This window comes from Malaclemys terrapin, chromosome 2 (assembly GCF_027887155.1).
Source record: "Malaclemys terrapin pileata isolate rMalTer1 chromosome 2, rMalTer1.hap1, whole genome shotgun sequence".
In the NCBI taxonomy this organism is placed as follows: domain Eukaryota; kingdom Metazoa; phylum Chordata; order Testudines; family Emydidae; genus Malaclemys; species Malaclemys terrapin.
Window position 1 is genome coordinate 258,493,390 of NC_071506.1, and position 19,321 is coordinate 258,512,710.

The 19,321-nt window shown below is 42.9% G+C and overlaps 1 protein-coding gene across 4 annotated transcripts in view; it reads right to left on the reverse strand.

Annotated features, from left to right (window-relative positions):
• The window catches only part of NRP1 (neuropilin 1), a 141,020-nt gene that overhangs the window by 117,827 nt on the left and 3,872 nt on the right, over positions 1 to 19,321 (reverse strand). For all 4 annotated transcript variants that reach the window (XM_054020933.1, XM_054020932.1, XM_054020931.1 and 1 more), the window contains exon 3: positions 18,917 to 19,091. In XM_054020933.1, the coding sequence (XP_053876908.1) occupies positions 18,917 to 19,091 (175 nt within the window). The remainder of the gene's footprint in view (positions 1 to 18,916; positions 19,092 to 19,321) is intronic.

Below are 19,321 nucleotides of genomic sequence, written 5' to 3' on the forward strand. Positions count from 1 at the left end.
GTAAAGCACTCACAATGTCCGGGATTTCCCCCCTCCCCTGGCAGAGCGAGCGGCTGGGAGGGCTGCAGGAAAGTCCCGGGCTGGACTCCGGAGCAGCTTCCTCCTCCCACCCCCCCCTCCCTGCATTCTGAGCCGGCCGGCAGCTCCTCCTCCTGCAGCCCGCTCCGGCAGCCCTGTGCAGGGCCAGGGACCGGGTTTTGTGTTGTGCTGGGGAGCTCAGCCACGTGTCCGGCTGGCACAGAGCCCAACACCCTGTTCTGAGCAGCAGGGTAAGGGGGGCAGGAGAAGGGGCAGGGAGGTTCTGGAGGGGGCAGTCAAGAAACGGGGGGGGCTTTTGGAGGGGAGTGGAGAAAGTTTTGGGCAGTCAGGGTACAGGTAGGGGGTAGGGTCCTGGTGGGCAGTTCGGGGGGGTCTTAGGAGGGGGCAGTTAGGGGACAAGGAACAGGGAGTCTTAGGTAGGGAGTGGAGTCCTGGGGGGCAGTTAGGAGCAGGGGTCCCAGGAAGGGGCAGTCAGGGGACAAGGAGCGGGGGGGGTAGGGGGCTGGGAGTTCTGGGGGGGAGCTGTCAGGGGGCAGGAGTGGGGAGAGGGATCGGAGCAGTCAGGGGACAGGGAGCAGAGGGGTTTAGATGGGTTGGGAGTTCTGGGGGGGGCTGTCAAGGGGGCAGGAGTGGGGAGAGGGATCGGAGCAGTCAGGGGACAGGGAGCAGAGGGGTTTAGATGGGTTGGGAGTTCTGGGGGGGTTGTCAGGGGGCAGGAGTGTGGAGAGGGATCGGAGCAGTCAGGGGACAGGGAGCAGAGGGGTTTAGATGGGTTGGGAGTTCTGGGGGGGGCTGTCGGGGTGGGGAGTGGTTGGATGGGGCGTGGGAGTCCCAGGGGTCTGTCTGGGGGTGGGGGTGTGGATAAGGGTTGGGGCAGTCAGGGGACAAGAGGCAGGGAGGCTTAGATAGGGAGTGGAGTCCCGGGGGGCAGTTAGGGGCAGGGGTCCCAGGAGGGGGCAGTCAGGGGACAAGGAACGGGGGGAGGGTTGGGGGTTCTGGGGGGGCGGGAAGTGGGAGGGGCAGGGGCGGGGCTAGGGCGGGGCTCCTCCCGTCCTCTTTTTTGCTTGTTGAAATATGGTAACCCTACACACTCCGAACCCCTTAGTCCCACCCCCCAGCCCAGAGCCCCCTCCTGTACCCCAACCCCCTCATCCCCATCCCCACCCTGGAGCCCTCACCCTCTCTCACATCCCAACCCCTGCCTCAGCCTGGAGCCCCATCCCGCACCCTGAAGTCCTCATTTCTGGTCCCAGCTGGATCACTCATCCCCTCCCACAGCCCACCCCCCTGAGGCAGTCTGGTGAAAATGAGTGAGTGAGGGTGGGGAGAGCGAGCGACAGAGGGGGAAAGATGGAGTGAGCGGGGATGGGGCCTCAGAAAAGGGGCAGGGCAGGTGTGGGACCTCGGGGAAGGGGTGGGGCAGGGGTAGGGCAGGGGTGTTCATTTTTTTGTGATTAGAAAGTTACCAATCCTATGTGGCTCACATTTTGTTCACTCAAGATGAAATCCTAACCCCATTGAAGTGGTTTGGAGTTTTGCCACTGATTTCAGTGAGGCTGATTTCACCCTTGGTGAAAAGAATGGGCATGACCCTCCCCAAAGTAGGCGTTGTGAGGACCAAGGTCCTAGTGTTTATGCTCCCATCAAGAAACAGCTTTAAAAAAGTGACTAAAGAGTGAACAACTTAAAGCTGCCCAAGATAGCTGTAAAGTGCTCCTTTCCCCCTCCACACATGAGAACACAGCCATTAGAGTTGCTGCTGTTAGGTTCACTACTACTTGGGAGACATTCTGTGTAGCAGAGAATGGACTGGTTTCATGCTGACAATATGCACGTATTTGAAATTGCTTGCATTTGGCGTTCAGTTTTGAGTTAGTGCTGCGTCTGTTATAGATTCTTCTCATCATGAGTAATATGTCTCTTGTGGATATGATTTCTGTTCTTGATTTTTTGTTTGGATAACACTTTTAAAAAAAAACAATATATTGCCACATGCATTTATACAGAATAGTAAATTGTTATAAACAAAATGTAATAGCTAAAAGATGAACAAGTACAACGCAATGGCAAATAATTTTGTTTGATATTATATCCATCCAGTGCTCTCAAAGAGCTTTTCCAAGAGTGAATCCTCCAACACTCTTGTAAGTCAGGGAAATATTATCATCCGTGTGTAAACTAAGACACAGATAGGTCAAGTGACTTGCCTAAGATTACACAATATAGCAATGGCAGTGCTGGGAACACAAGAAAGCTGTTCTGTCTCCCTGACCCACAGTACTGTTCTTCCCACTGTGAATTTCTAACTCACTATTAGAAATATGCAAATCAGTGTAGCTCCATTGACTTAAATGGAGTTATGCTCCATGAAATTCAATTAGATTTCTTTACACATATAAATCAGAGAAAGCTGATCATATCTTCTGACTGGCCTTTGCTGCAATAGGTTATTCTCTGTAATGGGATGCAATACTTGATTTCCAATAGTTTTATACACTCATACTGTCAAGTTTTGAACTTTAGCCCCATTACTGAAAGTGACAGAATACAAAAATAATCGATATTAGTATTAACAGTTTTTTGATAATACAGTAAACTAATATGCTAATCAAAAGCCTTTGCATATCACTGATGCTATGGTTGTGCTAAACTGAGGACATGTGTACACATATGTAACCAGTTAAATTAATTTAGAAACTGTTATAGGTAAAGCAGTATGACCCCCTAGTGTAGGTTAAATGTGCTTATACAGGCATAGCTTACTCCTTATTTATAGAAAAAGAGCTATACTGGGATAAGGCACCCTTAAACTAGTACTACTGCATCCATATTAGGGGTGGTATTGCTTTAACTATATCGGGATAAAAAACACATCCCCTTAACTGAAATAGCTCAATCAGTTACAATTTTTTTTATAGACCAGGCCTTAGAAGAGAAAAGACACAAAGCAACAAGGAATCTATGAATACAGGTAGTAAAGATGGGAGTGATAAAAAATATGATAGACACCACACCATAGGTAGTCTGAGACTTGGAAAACTGATACTAGAATGGCAACTGGATGGCTGTTCATCCATTGACAGGACATTCAAGTTTAGCCTACAGAAGAATTATTCACTTGGAAAAGGTTGGGGGAGGAGCACTGTTTTATGGATGATGAAGCCCTTCATGGGAAGTCTGAAAAGTAACTTGAGTACATAACAGATAAACTGTCTAAGCTCTTTAAGGATAATAAAGGACTTAAAAATAAAATGGGGAAGGTGTGCTAAAGAAGACATTGAATTATTTGAAGAGCATCATCCAGGGTAATGGTGGGGAATAAAACAATATGGAAACCATTAAGAGTAATTCACTTGTGTTATTTTATGTTACAAGGGCCAAATCTGGCCCTGATTCAAGCAGGTGCAACTCCATTGAAATCAATGGAGCTGCATCTGCGTACATCAGGGGCTGAATGTGATCCTATAGCTGTTCATATATATATACACACACACACACACACACTCTGACACACAAAAGAGAGAGAGAGAGATCTGCTCTTCTAAACACAATGTAAAACTTCACTTTTGAAACGTACTGTTAGAATATACATTGGGAAATTTAAATGTGCATCTATTATGGTTGGTTGCCAGCTGGAATAGAAGGAGAAGAGCCTAAATTTTGTTGTAAATGTATGTAAAGAAGTTTTGGATTAGAACCCAGATAGGAATATAGAAATAGATAAAGTTTATAGAATTGTGACACAAAGTCCCAGGGGGTTTGTGGGGATGTCAAAAAACACTCAGCAATCAGAACATATGCCTACCATGTTAATACATTTTATGTCTCTGTCTTCAAAACAGATTATGGAGATGGCTGTGAAACGGGGGGAGAGGGGAAAGACAGATTTTATTTAAAAGCTACCTTTGCATATTTTCTGGGACTTAACTAAAGCTACTCAAATGGAGCGATTGTATAGCATTGCTTCTAGACAGTGTTTTCAGAATGAGGAATATAAGCCTCCCATTTTGTATCTTGCAAAGAGGAGTATTTACTAAGGAAATAAGAAGCCTCAGCTTCTATGTGGTGATCAAGCTAAAGCTTTTCTAAATTGCTGATTTGGTTCTCCAGTTATAGATGAGCATATCAGAGAATTGTCTGTAGAAGTTGATTGGCTCAATGACAGATTGGCACAGGATTCCACATTGAGGTTAACCTTCACTCTCCTCAGTGCATATGGCAATGTGCCTTAAAACCCGTACTGTTAGAGACTAAGATCCCTGAGAATAAGTGATATGGTATTTATGGTGATTTATGAACTGCTGTGTCCAAAAGGATTAAACTTGAATTGTTGTCATGTAAGCTCCTGAAAGTAATTTGTAAATTGTTCTGAAAGCATCTGATTTCCATTGCTACAAATGATTATTATTAATTAATTTGTATAGTACTCTACATTTATACTGTGCCTTAGAAACAGAAGACCTGCTAACTTCACTCATGCAAGTAGTCCCATTGTTTTAATTGGCTTCATTGGGACTACTTACGTAGATGCATAGACTTTAAGATAAGAAGGGACAATCATGATCATCTAGTCTGACCAGGCCCTCTCAGAGGTCCAGAGAGGCCCGGTCCAATTCCGGTTTTTGAGGCCCCTAGCCATAATGAAAATAAAAAATGATGACACATGAAAACAAAATAAGGCACCAAAAAAAGAGTGAGACTTAATTTGAATATTTTTTTATTTAACAAATACTTTTCTAGCCTTTTTTCTGTGCAAATGCACTAATTATTGAGGAAAAATCTAGCTTTCGTGCAATGTCACAGTTGATATTAAGCATGGCGAGACCATTCAAACGCTCTTGTCCCATAGTTAAAAGGTGATAGTTCTTTACCTGTTTCAACATGTTGAAAGTGCATTCACATGAAGCCACTGATTCAGGCAAACTGACAAAAATATGTAATGCAATTGTGATATTAGGAAACATTCCAGAGAGTCCAAGTTTGAGTATTTCTTGAAGCAATTCCTTTGGCTTGCAATCTAATTTAAAGTTCGTGGAATATATTCGTTTGAGGAAGATGATCTCGTCAAAGAGATCTTTTGAGATTTCTTTGTTGTACTGTTGCTGAAATTGATGAGCTGCAGAAAGTAGATCTTCATTACTCAGTCTGTTGAACTGCCAAAGAAACCCCCAAAGGGTACAAATTAGTTGCAGTGACTCAAATCGACGTGTAAGACCTGATTGAATAGAGTCAATGAAGACAAGGAAGACATTGACCCTATAATGCTGCTCGGCATCGGATTCAGTAGGTAAGTTGTGATTGGTGGAGACTCAGATGAAATGCCAATATTCTGTGCTACTAATTTGGACTCAGTCAGGATCGCATCCCATTGTTCACAAATCTGTTGAATGTCATTGATAAGACTTTCAATGTTATCCCTCTCAGCATCAAGTGTAGCATTACGTGCTTCAATTACCAGATTAGTTTGGTGGATCATTGTAAGTAGCTTCATCCACAAAGACGACATCAGAATGCATTCAAATTTGGACATGTGCTTCTGAATAGACTGAAGTTCAGTTCGAGTCTGTGCAGTGAGATTGAGAGATTCAAGCTCATTTAAAGCCTTTCTCACTGAATTCAAATGCTGCACAACTTGTTGAACACCTGGTTGAAACAGGAAGATATTGCTTCAGAATATCCCACGTTTGTGGACTGCTACTGAAGAGATTGTACATTTGCTGAACAGTTCCAAAGTAAGTTAATTGCATCCTTGCATGATTCAACACAGTCAACACCTACAAGGTTTAGTGTGTGGTTTCCACAGCTGGAGAAAATACAGTTTGAATTATGCTCAAGCAGAACTGCTTGTACACCTCTGTACTTCACAGCTATATTAGATCCATTGTCATAAGCTTGAGCAATGCAGACTTGAAAATCTAACTTAAAACTTCTAGAATTGCTAGTACTCGAGCAGCAATTTCTTTTCCGGTTTTTCTCATGAAGTTATCAAACAAAATAAACCTTTCTTCAACTGAAAATTTTGAGCTGGCTACAATCTTAACATATCGAATAACCATAGTAGTCTGTTCCTTGTGAGAAAAATCTGGAGAGGAATCAACAATGATTGAAAAATACTTGGCATTTTGAATCTCATCAAAAATTGTTGTTTGTACAAATGACCCACGAAGCTCATTAAACTCGTTTTGTACGCGTGTGGAGAGATAATGGACTTGCATGAGCTTTTGATTCTCTTGCGATTCTCGAACACATTTAACATGCTCTGATAAAAGTGGGTCATATTTGCTGAGGAGCTCAACTATGCCTAGAAAGTTTCCATTTGCACGATCACCGCTATGTTGACTGGAACCAAAGAAAGCCAATCCCCACTCAGAAAGAAAAAGGAAGACATTCAGGATGCGCTCAAGAAGTTTTTTCCAGTTATTAGTAAATTTTCAACTGAACTTTCAGCGGATGCTGCCCTACTGGCTGATTTCCAGGCAACATTGTTTTCTTTGTGTGATGTTGAACTCGCATGTGATGGTATTCAGTCTTTCAATTTCCTCCAACCTCTGTTGATGCTCCATCCTGATTGATCAGCGAGAACCGATGCATTTGATATGACAAAATCTCTCAGTTAACAAAAAATTATGTCTTTTACCAAATCACATCTCTTATTTGTTTAAATAGAGAGATTGTGTCACATTTTGGTCCGATAGGGATGCGCATAAAAACAAGTTGTGAAATTTATCAAATGCCAAAAAATTAACAAGTGTCTAAATTTGAGCCCCCCCCCCCTTTGAGCTTGATGTCCAGGCCAAATGGCCCTCCTGGCCTCCCACCTGATTGGCCCTGAGTCTGACCTCCTGCACTTGTAGTCCCACAGTCCCACATCCACTCCTGAAATAGATCCCTAACCTCTGGCTGAGTTACTGAAGTCCTGAAATCATGGTTTAAAGACTTTCAAATTACAGAGAATTCACCATTTACACTAGTTTAAAGCTGCAAGTGACTCGTGCCCCATGCTGCAGAAGAAGGTGACAAATTCCCAGGGTCTCCACCAATCTGACATGGGGGGAAATTTCTTCCCAATCCCAAATATGGCAATTAGTTAGACCCTGAGCATGTGGGCAAGACCCCCCAGGAAGATACATGGGAAAGAATTCTCTGTAGTAGCTCAGAGCCCTCCACATCTAGTGTCCCCTCTCCAGCTGTTAGGGATTTTGGCTACTGGCAGTCGCTGATAGGCCGCATGCCATCATATGCAGTCCCATCATACTATCCAGCTTACATGGGTAAGATGATGAATAAATTTGGCTCCCAAAAATAGTGCTTCCTAAAGTGTGGCAGACTAGCTATGGAGATGTAGACAGATCTCTCAATTGTTCTCCAGAGTTTCAGCTTTCATTTAAAAATGGAGTAAATCTCTAGCTATGAAAATCTTCAAAATGTGAAGCAAATGCAACTGATGCAGAATATCTACCTCAATTTGCAGATAGCCTGAACAAGAGTTTTGATGTGTGAATTGCCCCATCATTTTTGGGGGTGCTAACTTTAAATGTCAACATTTTTAACTATTTCACAACGCATTAGACCATGTAAGAAGGGAAACCCAAGCATTTTCCAAAATATGTGTGGAGGATGGGGGGAAAGGAGGAGAGGGAAAGAAACTGAAGTACTAGTCAGGAACAGAAAATCTATAAATTAAGATGTGTAGCCCTTTAACAACAGATAGTGGGATAGGGGTGATTAGTTTTACTTTCCTGAAGGGGGGGGCTCAGCTTTCAAAAGTCTGGGAAACACTAAACTTGAGTCTCCCACTTACAAGTATATTGACATGAATAAAAATAAATTATTTTGTTGACTGTCCTCTTAATTTTTTTAACTGAAAACCCTTCTAAAATCTTTATTTCTGAATTGTTATGCAAGAAATCTTCATTTCTGCCTTTTAATATGCAGATCTACTCTAAAAAAGCAGTCTCTTTCTATTTAAATGAATTGTTATGCATGATATCACACAATACATCTTTGTAAGTTGAGTATTTATTCTCATATTTTGGGACCTATTACAGAGAAGCAAATTACCTGTGCTCCCCAAAAGTTGCCAGGTGACTTATAAAACTTTAAAATTTCATTCAGGAAGGTCATCACAACTCTATATGGAACTAACCAGGTGCTTGTCTCCCATAGTACAAGAAGGAAATCTGTCACCCTGCTTGAAAAATTATTTGGTTACTTAAGATAAAGAAATAATCATTATACCAAACTGTGCGGTTTTGTGATGGAGAACTGTGGGTCAGCAAGAAGAGAGCCAAGGTCAACAAAATGAAAGCTTAAAGTGAACTCAGACCTAATTTCAGCAGTCAGTGGTGGAGGGAGGCCAAAGGAACAAAGTCTCTTCTGTGGTCCCCTTGAAAACACTTTATAAGATTCTGAATGAAAAAAACTCACTTGTTTTGAGCTAGTGCTAAAGAATATTCATTTTTATTTTTCAAAAGAGCACGAGTGAGGGTTTTTTTGTGTGTGTTTTATGAGCATATCTGTAGCTGACAAAGTTACCTTCTTTGACATCATGCCATTGGATCCTGACCAAAATACGATGTCCAAGTCAACTAACAGGAAAATAGTAGGGATAAGCCTTTTTCTTTCTTTATTCTGCCAAACCACTGCCTCTTGCAATCAGGACTGATTACAAACACCCAATTAAGAAGCATTTGGAACATGATCTGAACACTAATCCTGTCTCTTGTTTTCTTTATACCTAATTATCAGCCTTAAGATGGGTATTAGAGCTTTAATTAGTAGACTTACTTTTGGAACGCCTGCAAAAGCTAACATATCTATATTATATACATAAACATATGTACCTATGTATACACACACATGCGTGTGTGTGTAATATATATATATGTCCATATATATGTATGTGTACATAATCTGTCTAAATATGCATGTGTGTATGCGTATCATGCGCTCACAGACAGACAAATAATTTAATTCTTTGGGAACACTACAAAAGAAACAAAATTGAATTTGGTTTTACATAAATCATATAAAGGCCTGTATGTTGTAATTATCAAAAGTTATGATCAAATGTTGTAGCTTGGAACAAGTTATAATTAAGTAAACTAATTTCCATTAACACATGGGGTTTTGTTTTAATTAAATCACCATTGAGGGGGCAGAGGAGAAGTCAAATTAAAAAATGCAGACAACTTCATACGACTGTCTCTAATACAACGTGTTTCAGTTTATAAAAGACCCTGACGCTGTGCTCTGTCTTTTTATAACTGACCTTGACATCACTGAGAGCTATGCACATATGAAGGCCAGAGGATCAGGACCTAAGGACTCCATGTTACACCCTTCTAACAGTGTTATTGGTTGAAAGGTGTCTGATTATAGCACTTCAACATACAATTTCCCCCACAGTTCATTTGAGTATATACAATACATTAATATTAACATCTACCTATAGCAATATTATTATTGTATGTAATGCAGTAGCACATAGTGACCTCAATCAAAGTTTGAAGCCCCATTGTGTTGGCAATGTACATACCTTGAGTGAAAAGATGGGCTCTGCTCCAAAGAAATTACAATTAATGATAAATGAAAGGAGGAGATTTGTCAAGCTAGGAGCCACTAGTGAAGTGACACGCAACCAATATTTTGTCATGATTTCACTAATACTTTTGAAAAAGCTCAAAACCAAACAACAATACTCTGCAGAAGAAACACTTCAATAGTCTGACAATAGAAACTATTCACAACGATTTAGATGAGTAACAAAAAAAGCCTGGCTATTACATCAAATAATCAGCAACACAATATAATTTCCAACTTCTTTCAATTTTGATTTAGTCTCTAAAGCTCATTAAAATTACCCTGAACTATCTTTAGAAACTTGTGTATGGTACTTGCTGCAAGAACAAGCTGAGTCTATAAAACAAGAGCACATACTTTTGTATAGTTCTTATGATCCAGAGTGCATAATGAATAGGGTTACCATATTTCAGCGAGCAAAAAAGAGGACGGGAGGAGCCCCGCCCTAGCCCCGCCCCTGCCCCTCCCACTTCCCGCCCCCCCTGACCTCCCAACCCTCCCCCCGTTCCTTGTCCCCTGACTACCCCCTCCTGGGACCCCTGCCCCTAACTGCCCCCCAGGACTATCTAAGCCTCCCTGCCTCTTGTCCCCTGACTGCCCCAACCTTTATCCACACCCCCACCCCCAGACAGACCCCTGGGACTCCCACGCCCCATCCAACCACTCCCCACCCCCTGACAGCCCCCCCCCGAACTCCCAACCCATCTAAACCCCTCTGCTCCCTGTCCCCTGACTGCTCCGATCCCTTTCCGCACTCCTGCCCCCTGACAGCCCCCCCCAGAACTCCCAACCCATCTAAACCCCTCTGCTCCCTGTCCCCTGACTGCTCCGATCCCTCTCCCCACCCCTGCCCCCTGACAGCTCCCCCCCAGAACTCCCAGCCCCCTACCCCCCCCGCTCCTTGTCCCCTGACTGCCCCCTCCTGGGACCCCTGCTCCTAACTGCCCTCCAGAACCCCACCCCCTACCTAAGACTCCCTGTTCCTTGTCCCCTAACTGCCCCCTCCTAAGACCCCCCCCCAACTGCCCACCAGGACCCTACCCCCTACCTGTACCCTGACTGCCCAAAACTTTCTCCACTCCCCCCAAAAAGCCCCCCCCCGTTTCTTGACTGCCCCCTCCAGAACCTCCCTGCCCCTTCTCCTGCCCCCCCTTACCCTGCTGCTCAGAACAGGGTGTTGGGCTCTGTGCGAGCCGGACACGTGGCTGAGCTCCCCAGCACAACAAAACCCGGTCCCTGGTCCAGACCGGGTTGCAGGGGAGAGCTGCCCTTGTATCAGCACAAAGTGCTCTCGCTCCCGTTTTGCTACCCTGCATGGCAGAAACCGCTCCCAGTTGCAAAAGGGGAGGGCTGCACTTTGTGCTGAGACACTTGCTCAGAATGCAGGGCGGAGCTCCTCTCCAGCTGCTCCGGAGTCCAGCCCGGGACTTTCCTGCAGCCCTCCCAGCCGCTCGCTCTGCTGTGCCGGGGGAGGGGGAAATCCCGGACATTGTGAGTGCTTTACAAATTCCCCCCGGACGCTATTTTTAGCACAAAAAGGAGGACATGTCCGGGTAAATCCGGACGAATGGTAACCCTAATAATGAAATAAAAACATATTACTTAGGAATAAAAGGCCCAGTCCTCAGTTGTGTCCAGAATCCACTGCAAAGATAACATTTGTGCTTCCCTGATCCTGGAGCAAGCTGGGGCCTCGTGCCACAGGTTAGAATAGCCTGAGGGTGCTCTAAGCCAGTGATTCTCAAATTTATCAGATCACGCCCCCTTTCTTTGTGTCTGTAGTAGTTTACATCCCGCCCTCCTGCCACACAAGTACATATACCGATAAAAAAAAAATCAACATGCCACTCCCACTAAATATTAAAAACAGTACGGCATGGATTCAAACAGAGCCATTTAAGTATATAGTACGGGGATGGGCAAACTACGGCCTGGGGGCCGGATCCCGCCTGCCAACCATTTTAATCCAGCCCTTGAGCTCCCACTGGGGTACAGGGTCTGGGGCTTGCCCTGCTCCGGTGCTCCAGCCAGGGAGCAGGGTCGGGGGTCACTCCAGGAGGCTCCTGGCAGTAGCGACATTGCCCCTACGTGTAGGAGCTGGAGCTGGGCTGTTAGGGGGCTCCACTCTGTATGCTGCCCCCTCCCCAAGCGCCACCCCCCACAGCTCCCATTGGCCGCAGCTTGGGGAGGAAGCAGTGTGCAGAGCGGAGCCCCCTGGCTGCCCTTATGCGTAGGAGCTGGGCATGCTGCTGCTTCCAGGAGCCGCTTGAGGTAAGCACTGCTCAGAGCCTGCACCCCTGAGCCTCTCCCCATGCCCCAACTCCATGCCCCAGCCCTGATCCCCTTCCTGCCCTGCGAACCCCTCCATCCCAGCCCACAGCATCCTCCTGCACCCCACACTCCTCATCCTCAGCCCCACCCCAGAGCCCGCACCCCCAGCCAGAGCCTACATCCCTTCCCACACCCCAACCCCCTGCCCCAGCTTGGATCCCCCTCCCACCCTCCAAACCCCTTGGTCCCAGCCTGCAGCATACTCCTGCACCCCAAACCCCTCATCCCCACCCCAGAGTCTGCACCCGCAGCTGGATCCCTCACCCCCCCCTGCACCCCACTCCCACACCCCAGCTTGGACCCCCCTCCCACAGCCTGAATTCCTCATTTCTGGTCCCACCCCAGAGCCCACACCCCCAACCAGAGCCCTCATCCCCTCCCACACCCCAACCCCAATTTTGTGAGCATTCATGGCCTGCCATACAATTTCTATTCCCAGATGTGGCCCTTGGGCCAAAAAGTTTGCCCACCCCGATACTGTATGTAGCTTTCTGGCCACCCAGCTCAGAAGGCAGCGCCGCCACCAGCAGGAGCACAGAAGTAAGGGTGGCAATACCATACCATGCCACCCTTACTTCTGCGCTGTTGCTGGTGGTGGCGCTACCTTCAAAGTTGGGCGCCCGACTAGCAGATGCCGCTCTTCACTGTGCCTTCTCATGCCCCCTGAATGCATTCCATGTCCCTCCTAGGGATGTGCCCGCAAGTTTGAGAACCTCTGCTCTAAGCTCAAAGCCAAGCTAGCATTGGCCACAGGAGGGCCAGCCTGTCTCCAGTTATTGGTAGAATGCAGCAGTACTTCCTTCAGGAATACCCACAGCATACCCTGCACACTGTCTGTCTGGAGGGGGCTTCGGGGCTGACCCCAGAAAGCTAAGTGTAGTATGTCTGATAGTATTCTTATAAAATAATTGGCAATGAAACAGTTAACAACTCATTTTATTTACATAATTTTAAATAGTTGGCAGGGTTCTCTAAGCCTGCCGGTGGGTACTTTTTGTTTAGTCCAAATCAAAATAAATACATACATACATAAATATGGACATTATTTAAGTGTCATTGTTAGGCTTCAGTGTTAATGCCCACTGAAATGATTGGGGGGCAGTTTGCATTTGTTTAGAGCCTGAATTTTGCTCCCACTGAAATCATTAGTAAAGCATTCATTATTGTAAATGAGAGCAGTAGCAGGCTCTTAAAACTATTGTTTCCATCTTTCTATCTACAGGCTCAGTGGCTTTGTCTAAGTTAGGATTTTCAGCTGTGTCAGACAGTGATCAGATATGACTCCTCCATCCCCACTATCAACCAGTGCTGAGTTCGATTGTTCCTTTGCGTGTCCTTCTAGTCAACCCACCATTTGCTACAAATGGAGTTTCATTCACTTGACCCTGTCTACATCAGCAAGACAGCCAAGCTCAAAACCAGTTAAAAGAGGGTGCGAGGAACTTTTTTTGATACCCATTGTCAAACCTGACTGAAATATCTAATATAGACACCGTCTATAGATCAGCTACACAAGATACATGTTCCATCTTTCTTCACAACCATAGAGAACAATGACTTAATTCTGCTCCTATAGAAATCAAAGGCAAAACTCCCATTGACATTGATGAGTGCAGGATCAGACCCTACATACCTAGGCCCAGATCTTATGTTGCACCTGGAGAGGGCATTGAACAGCCCTGGGGCTGAGGAGCATTGGGCCAGTGCCTCGGCACAACTTTGAGCAGCCTGAAGACTGCTGTAATTTGAGGAACTGCTGAACTATGAGGAACTTTTCTCGTAGTCAGACAATGATGGGATACTCTGGCAGTGTCCTCTTTCCCCAGCCTCCCTGACTGCACAGGCAGCTGGTGTGTGTGTGTGTGATGCTGGAGTCACTACAGCAGCTCTATGCCACCCAAGGTTCCCCTTACACAAGAATAATCCTCAAGTGGCTGGATCCACTAGGTTTAAGGCAACTGTACACTAGCTGGAATGGTACAAAGCAGACAACGAGAATAAGGGTCTGAGTTTAGACAAATGTGAATGAAAGCTTGAATTCTGCAGAAACTGATTGTGTCACTAAAGCAGTGCCAACATAATGCCATACACTGAGTATTATCTTATTTTATCAACTGTGGGTTGTTATACCTGCGGGTTTACAAGCAAATTACATTGACATTATTTAGAAATGGAAAGGATGGGTGGAATCCTGGCCCCATTGAAGTCACTGCAGTGGAGTAGGATTTCATCTGATATATCTAAATATCCATGTTTCTTCTCTAGGTCAAGGACTTTGAGGGGCTGTATTGACAAACAAACATATTTTTGCTATCTATCCTTGATTGCAATTTCTATATAATTTCTAATCTCAGCAGTGTAACTAATCTCTTATAAACCCAATTTAAAGAACAATTAACTATCAAATCTCTCCTTCTACAATTTGAATGTTTCCAAAATGAACAAATTTTCCATTTGAACTGAGCTGGCAACAGTACATACACACTCAGTAATTGCCAAACAAGGATGATAGTACTCTCTGCATATCTAAATTATACCAATATAACAACTGTACTGCAGTAAGTCTTGTAAAACCATACAGTTAAGTCTGACAACAAAGTTAATAATTTGTCAGTAAGGAAACCACTATTGGGCTTTTTTTATCCAGCCCTCCACCTTCCTCAAGCCCTTTTCTGCTGAAGCTTCATACTCATTTTCTTAATGTTTTTAACCTAGTGTCTGTGAAATTTTTATTGCTCCCTAGATGATGATATCTGATCTGAATGTAACCACATACCTCTTTGCTCAGCAGCATTTGTCACAAACCATTATAAATTATCATGCTGATAGTTTGCATTGCTGGGAAACCGGAAAAGTTCCATAAATTCAAAGTACTGTATCAGTGACATCCTTGTTTATTTCCAGATATAAAGTTTTACAAGATTCAAGATGGCTACATTTTCACAGTAGGATACTTTAAGCAACACAAGACTTGTACATCCTAGCTAAGTGCTGAAAAGCATTTACAACATGCAACAAATATTCGAGCATTTTAGGTAATATTCAATCGTATGTTTTGTCTCCTCCTTTTACTTCTAATTGTGTTCCTGTCTTCACAAACAGCAGCTATTTTCATTGCTTGTTTGTGAGAGGGCAAAATAATCAATAAGCACAAACTTGGATTCTTTTGAAACCTCCACCAGAATTTGGGTTTCATTCTTTCCTGAAGCAGGTATGTAGCTCCCATTAACGTTAAAAGGTATCATTATGTACATCTGTGAGGAGAATATACCCTTATACTGTTATGAATCTACAGTTTATGTTTTTAGGCTGCAAGACATGATTTTACACATCCTGTTCTGACAGTGTATTTCCAGAGAGCTTGTTTGGTAATTCTGTCCTTAGGATATTTTTCATTAGAGCTGCTTAAATTGTGTGAAAGTACATTTACTTAATTACTATTGTATCTTTATTCCCCAATATGATGGAAGCTGAGCCCTTTGGGATTTCTCTGAAGAAACTTGAATTTTAGTTCTGCTTACTTGAAATTTAAAATAATACAACTTCCTCAAATAAAGTATATTCACAGTGATTACATAAATATCACATGACATACCATATGATCATTAGAAAACAGTTGGGAAATATTCTTCAGTTAGAGCAAAACATAATTGCTAGCTATATTTATACCAGGCATGTAATGTGGAACTTCCAAAATCTTAAGACACAAAGATGCTCACTAAGAGTGCCACCAGTATAGCTAATATTTACAATTCTTGAGCCTAATTCTCCTTTCATTGGCACTAGTTTTACATGGGTATAAGTTCACTGGCTTCAATGGATTTAATCTTGATTTACACCAATGTACATGAAAGATAGATGAGATGCTTTGGCTCTCTTGTTGCGAATAAAGAATAACTGGACATACATCTAAAGGTCTTATTGTTTTTCTCCATGGGCTCAGTGAGATTTCCAGGTCCACATCATTATTCTTTAGGGACCAAACTCTAGAAGTTCTTACTCAGTCCTCACTCAGGGAGAAACAAACAAACTAAACCTCTATTGACATAAGGAGTTCAGGATTTAGTCCAAGACAACATCTGCTCTTCTAGTCCAGTATAATTGTATCCAGGACCCCTTTTTTCCTTCCCAGACATTTTATTTCCCAATCTCTGATTTTCTGTCTGCACGTCATATTAGCTGTTTATTAATTTCTATGTAAACTAGAGACTAGTTTGAAATGCCACGTTTCTATATTACACACACAGCTGGCAAATAAATTGAAGATTATATTAGGAAATCAAAATTTACTTAATTGCAAATAACCGTGTCATATGTTTTATTATGTTTGTTTATTGCTTTAACAAAGATCCGGTAACAGGAATATGAATTTCTTCAGCAGACAGTGAAATTTCAAACCAGACTGTTTCTTGATAGCTGCCTGTTGCTGAAATCATTTTTACATTAGTCAGCTAACATACAAACCTACTCACTCTCAAGTTAAATGGGACAGCCTTAAGTATAAGCAAACTTGTAGCTAGATAGTAAATAGTAGGTATCCTAAGGTTCTGCAGTTAAGAGTTCACCAAATAACACTTGAACCATCATGGTCACTCCCCAAGAGTCCAATTCAAACCATTCTGCCTGCAAAGTTTCTGACCACCTGGGAACAGAACTTGCTACAGACAACTGTCAATAATAGGGAGGTCCTTTGGGAGGAAGAAATGATTCAAGGTGAGTTACTAAGAGGGGAGAAGAAGGGAGTAGGAAGTGATGGAATTGGGGAATTCAGCTCCTTCATTGTCTAAGGCCCCAATGCATCAAAGACCAGCTTGCATATTTAGTGCATTTCTACATAAAAATGGCTATTTCTTATCTAAACAGTTATATACTGTACATCATTTACTGTTATATTAGACTGAGACAGTTTTAGAACCTTGGAATACATGTAATCTGCCAAGGAACACAAAAGGTTTTACCCTACAATATGTTCTATTTCCTTCTCTGATATCTACCTAAACTGCAGAAAAAAAAAATTGATATCCAGATACAAACACCTCTAAAGATTAGCAACAAGCCTGTATACAGAAGGGAAATGGAACATAATGACATTTATAAAATATAGGCAAGTGGACCACTGCACATATATAACTGATTAAAGAGTTCTGAAGTGTGTTGCCTGCAGTAATAACCATATTCAGAAGCATAATCTTAACCGGAAACTAGAATTGGCTCTATCAACCTTCATGGAACTTGAAGGGAGGCGCACAGGTTGCTGGAGGGAAGAGTTTGGAGAAGGCACTAGGCAGTCAGTCCATGTACACATGGCTTGAATGCCAGCTGCAGTTGCAACACCTTTGTAAATAGGTGCTTTAATAAACGGACAGTTTAGTTTTACAAACATGGAGCCTTCTTTTGTTATTACCCACACATGGTATGTGAAACACTGGCCTATGCTGGATTATGCAAAACACTGAAAATTTATGAAATGTAAACCAAACTACTACACTTGGTCACTAAACAAGTTAAATCTAAGTGAAGTTAATATTCATGAAGTAACTAACTCAATTTGTTATTACAAAAATTGGAACCAAGAAGATGTGTATGATAAAAGTTAAGCACTTCAGTGTAAGCACTTTCTTTGAGTAATCATAACCTTCTCCTCCCCATTGCATGTCACCACCTCTCCTCAGATAATGCTACATTTAGGACCTGATCCTGAGAGATGCTGAAAAGTCCTGTGAGGTGCCGAGCACCTTCAACTCTCATTGTTTTCAAATTTAGTTTCTTAGCTGAGGGCACTCAATAACTTGCAGGATCAGCATCTGTGAGCAAGAACTGTCTTTTTTTTATCTGTAAAAGGCCATGCACATTTCTGGAGCTGTATAAATAATGAATAATTAAAATGTGTTCTTGATGAAAGAAGTGGTCCGAGTTTGTGGACTGACTGTAATGAAATGGGGCACAACCAGACCATGGGTCATCATGTGCAAACTACCTGCTTTTTGGTCACGGAGATGGGGGTGGAGAGTACTTTCTGCTGGGCTGTTCTCATGACTGCAGAGTGGGGAGTGGGTGAGCAAGGGGGAGGAAAGGGTGGAGCTTGACTCCACCCTACCTCCTCTCAGCCTACTGAACTGATGAAGTAGGGGAAGCAATCTAAGAGAGACCCTGTAGGAGAAAACCAGAGAGGGGAATTGTGACTATCAGACAGCTATACACTGCCCCTTTCCAATGGGTCAGAGTAATCTCTCAGTCTAGACTAGATTGTTAAGAGAAGTCAGTGCTTTGAGAAAATGTACATCTCTCACCAGATTGTTTGGAGCAGTTAACTAACATGAAGGAGAGAATTATTTTATGGTACTTATTTTTAAAATAAAAACATGGAACTAATGTGTTTCATATTGTGGTAAAAATTCCCCATCCTGTTCACATTCCCATAAAATGTATTATAAAGCCACACTAAGGTATGGCTTTTCTCATCACATATAAGTAATTCAAATGTAATTTTAAAATAGTAGAAAATTATAACATTTTCCCCCTAATAATACTCTTACTAATCCACTTTTACTGTGTATGGTTCTCAAAGAACTTTAATAGTTGACTGTTTTGGAAAAGTACAAACCAAAGCTCCATCCACTGGCTCACATACACACCACCACCACTAAATGACTGCAAATACTGAGGAAAGAGTTTCAACAGGAAAAACAATTATTGGGCCTCTGTATCCAGGAAAAGCAGACAGAAGGAATACAAGGTTAAATCAAAGATAATCTTGCTGGTTTTTGAGGTTTAGGAAGCACAAAACCTAACTTAAGCATCTTGGCACTAACATATTATATGGTCCGGATTCAAATCCCTGATGTATTCATTTTACACACTATCTTGGACATAGCTGTTATTTCCCATGTAGACATCAGGACAATATGAACATTTTTATCCACTAGATGGTGCTCTGGCGCCCTTTACTGATGGTCTCACTTACTTGCAGTCTCTGTCCTCCAAATCAAAGTGAGGGTTGAAGTTGATCATAATTCTCTGGTATGGTTCAGGAGCCTGAATCAGCCATTCACATTTTTGGCTTGGATGATAGGAATTAGGATAGCCAGGAGAAGTAAGGTACCCAGGGTTTACAATTTTTATATTATCACCGCATTTATCTGCAATGAAAACAAAAATTTCCTGTTCAGTTTATCGGCTCCAATCAATCACAAATCTTCAAGTACAGCTGAATGAGTCAATGTGATTAAAATGTTGTGTTTTCTACATTTTCCTTTAGCAAATTTTTATTGCATTCTAGGCGTTTAAAGTAATCTCTTACAGATCACATTTTCTGTAGGAAAGAATATAATGCAAAATTTGGATGTACACCAGTGGTTGCTTCCAGGGC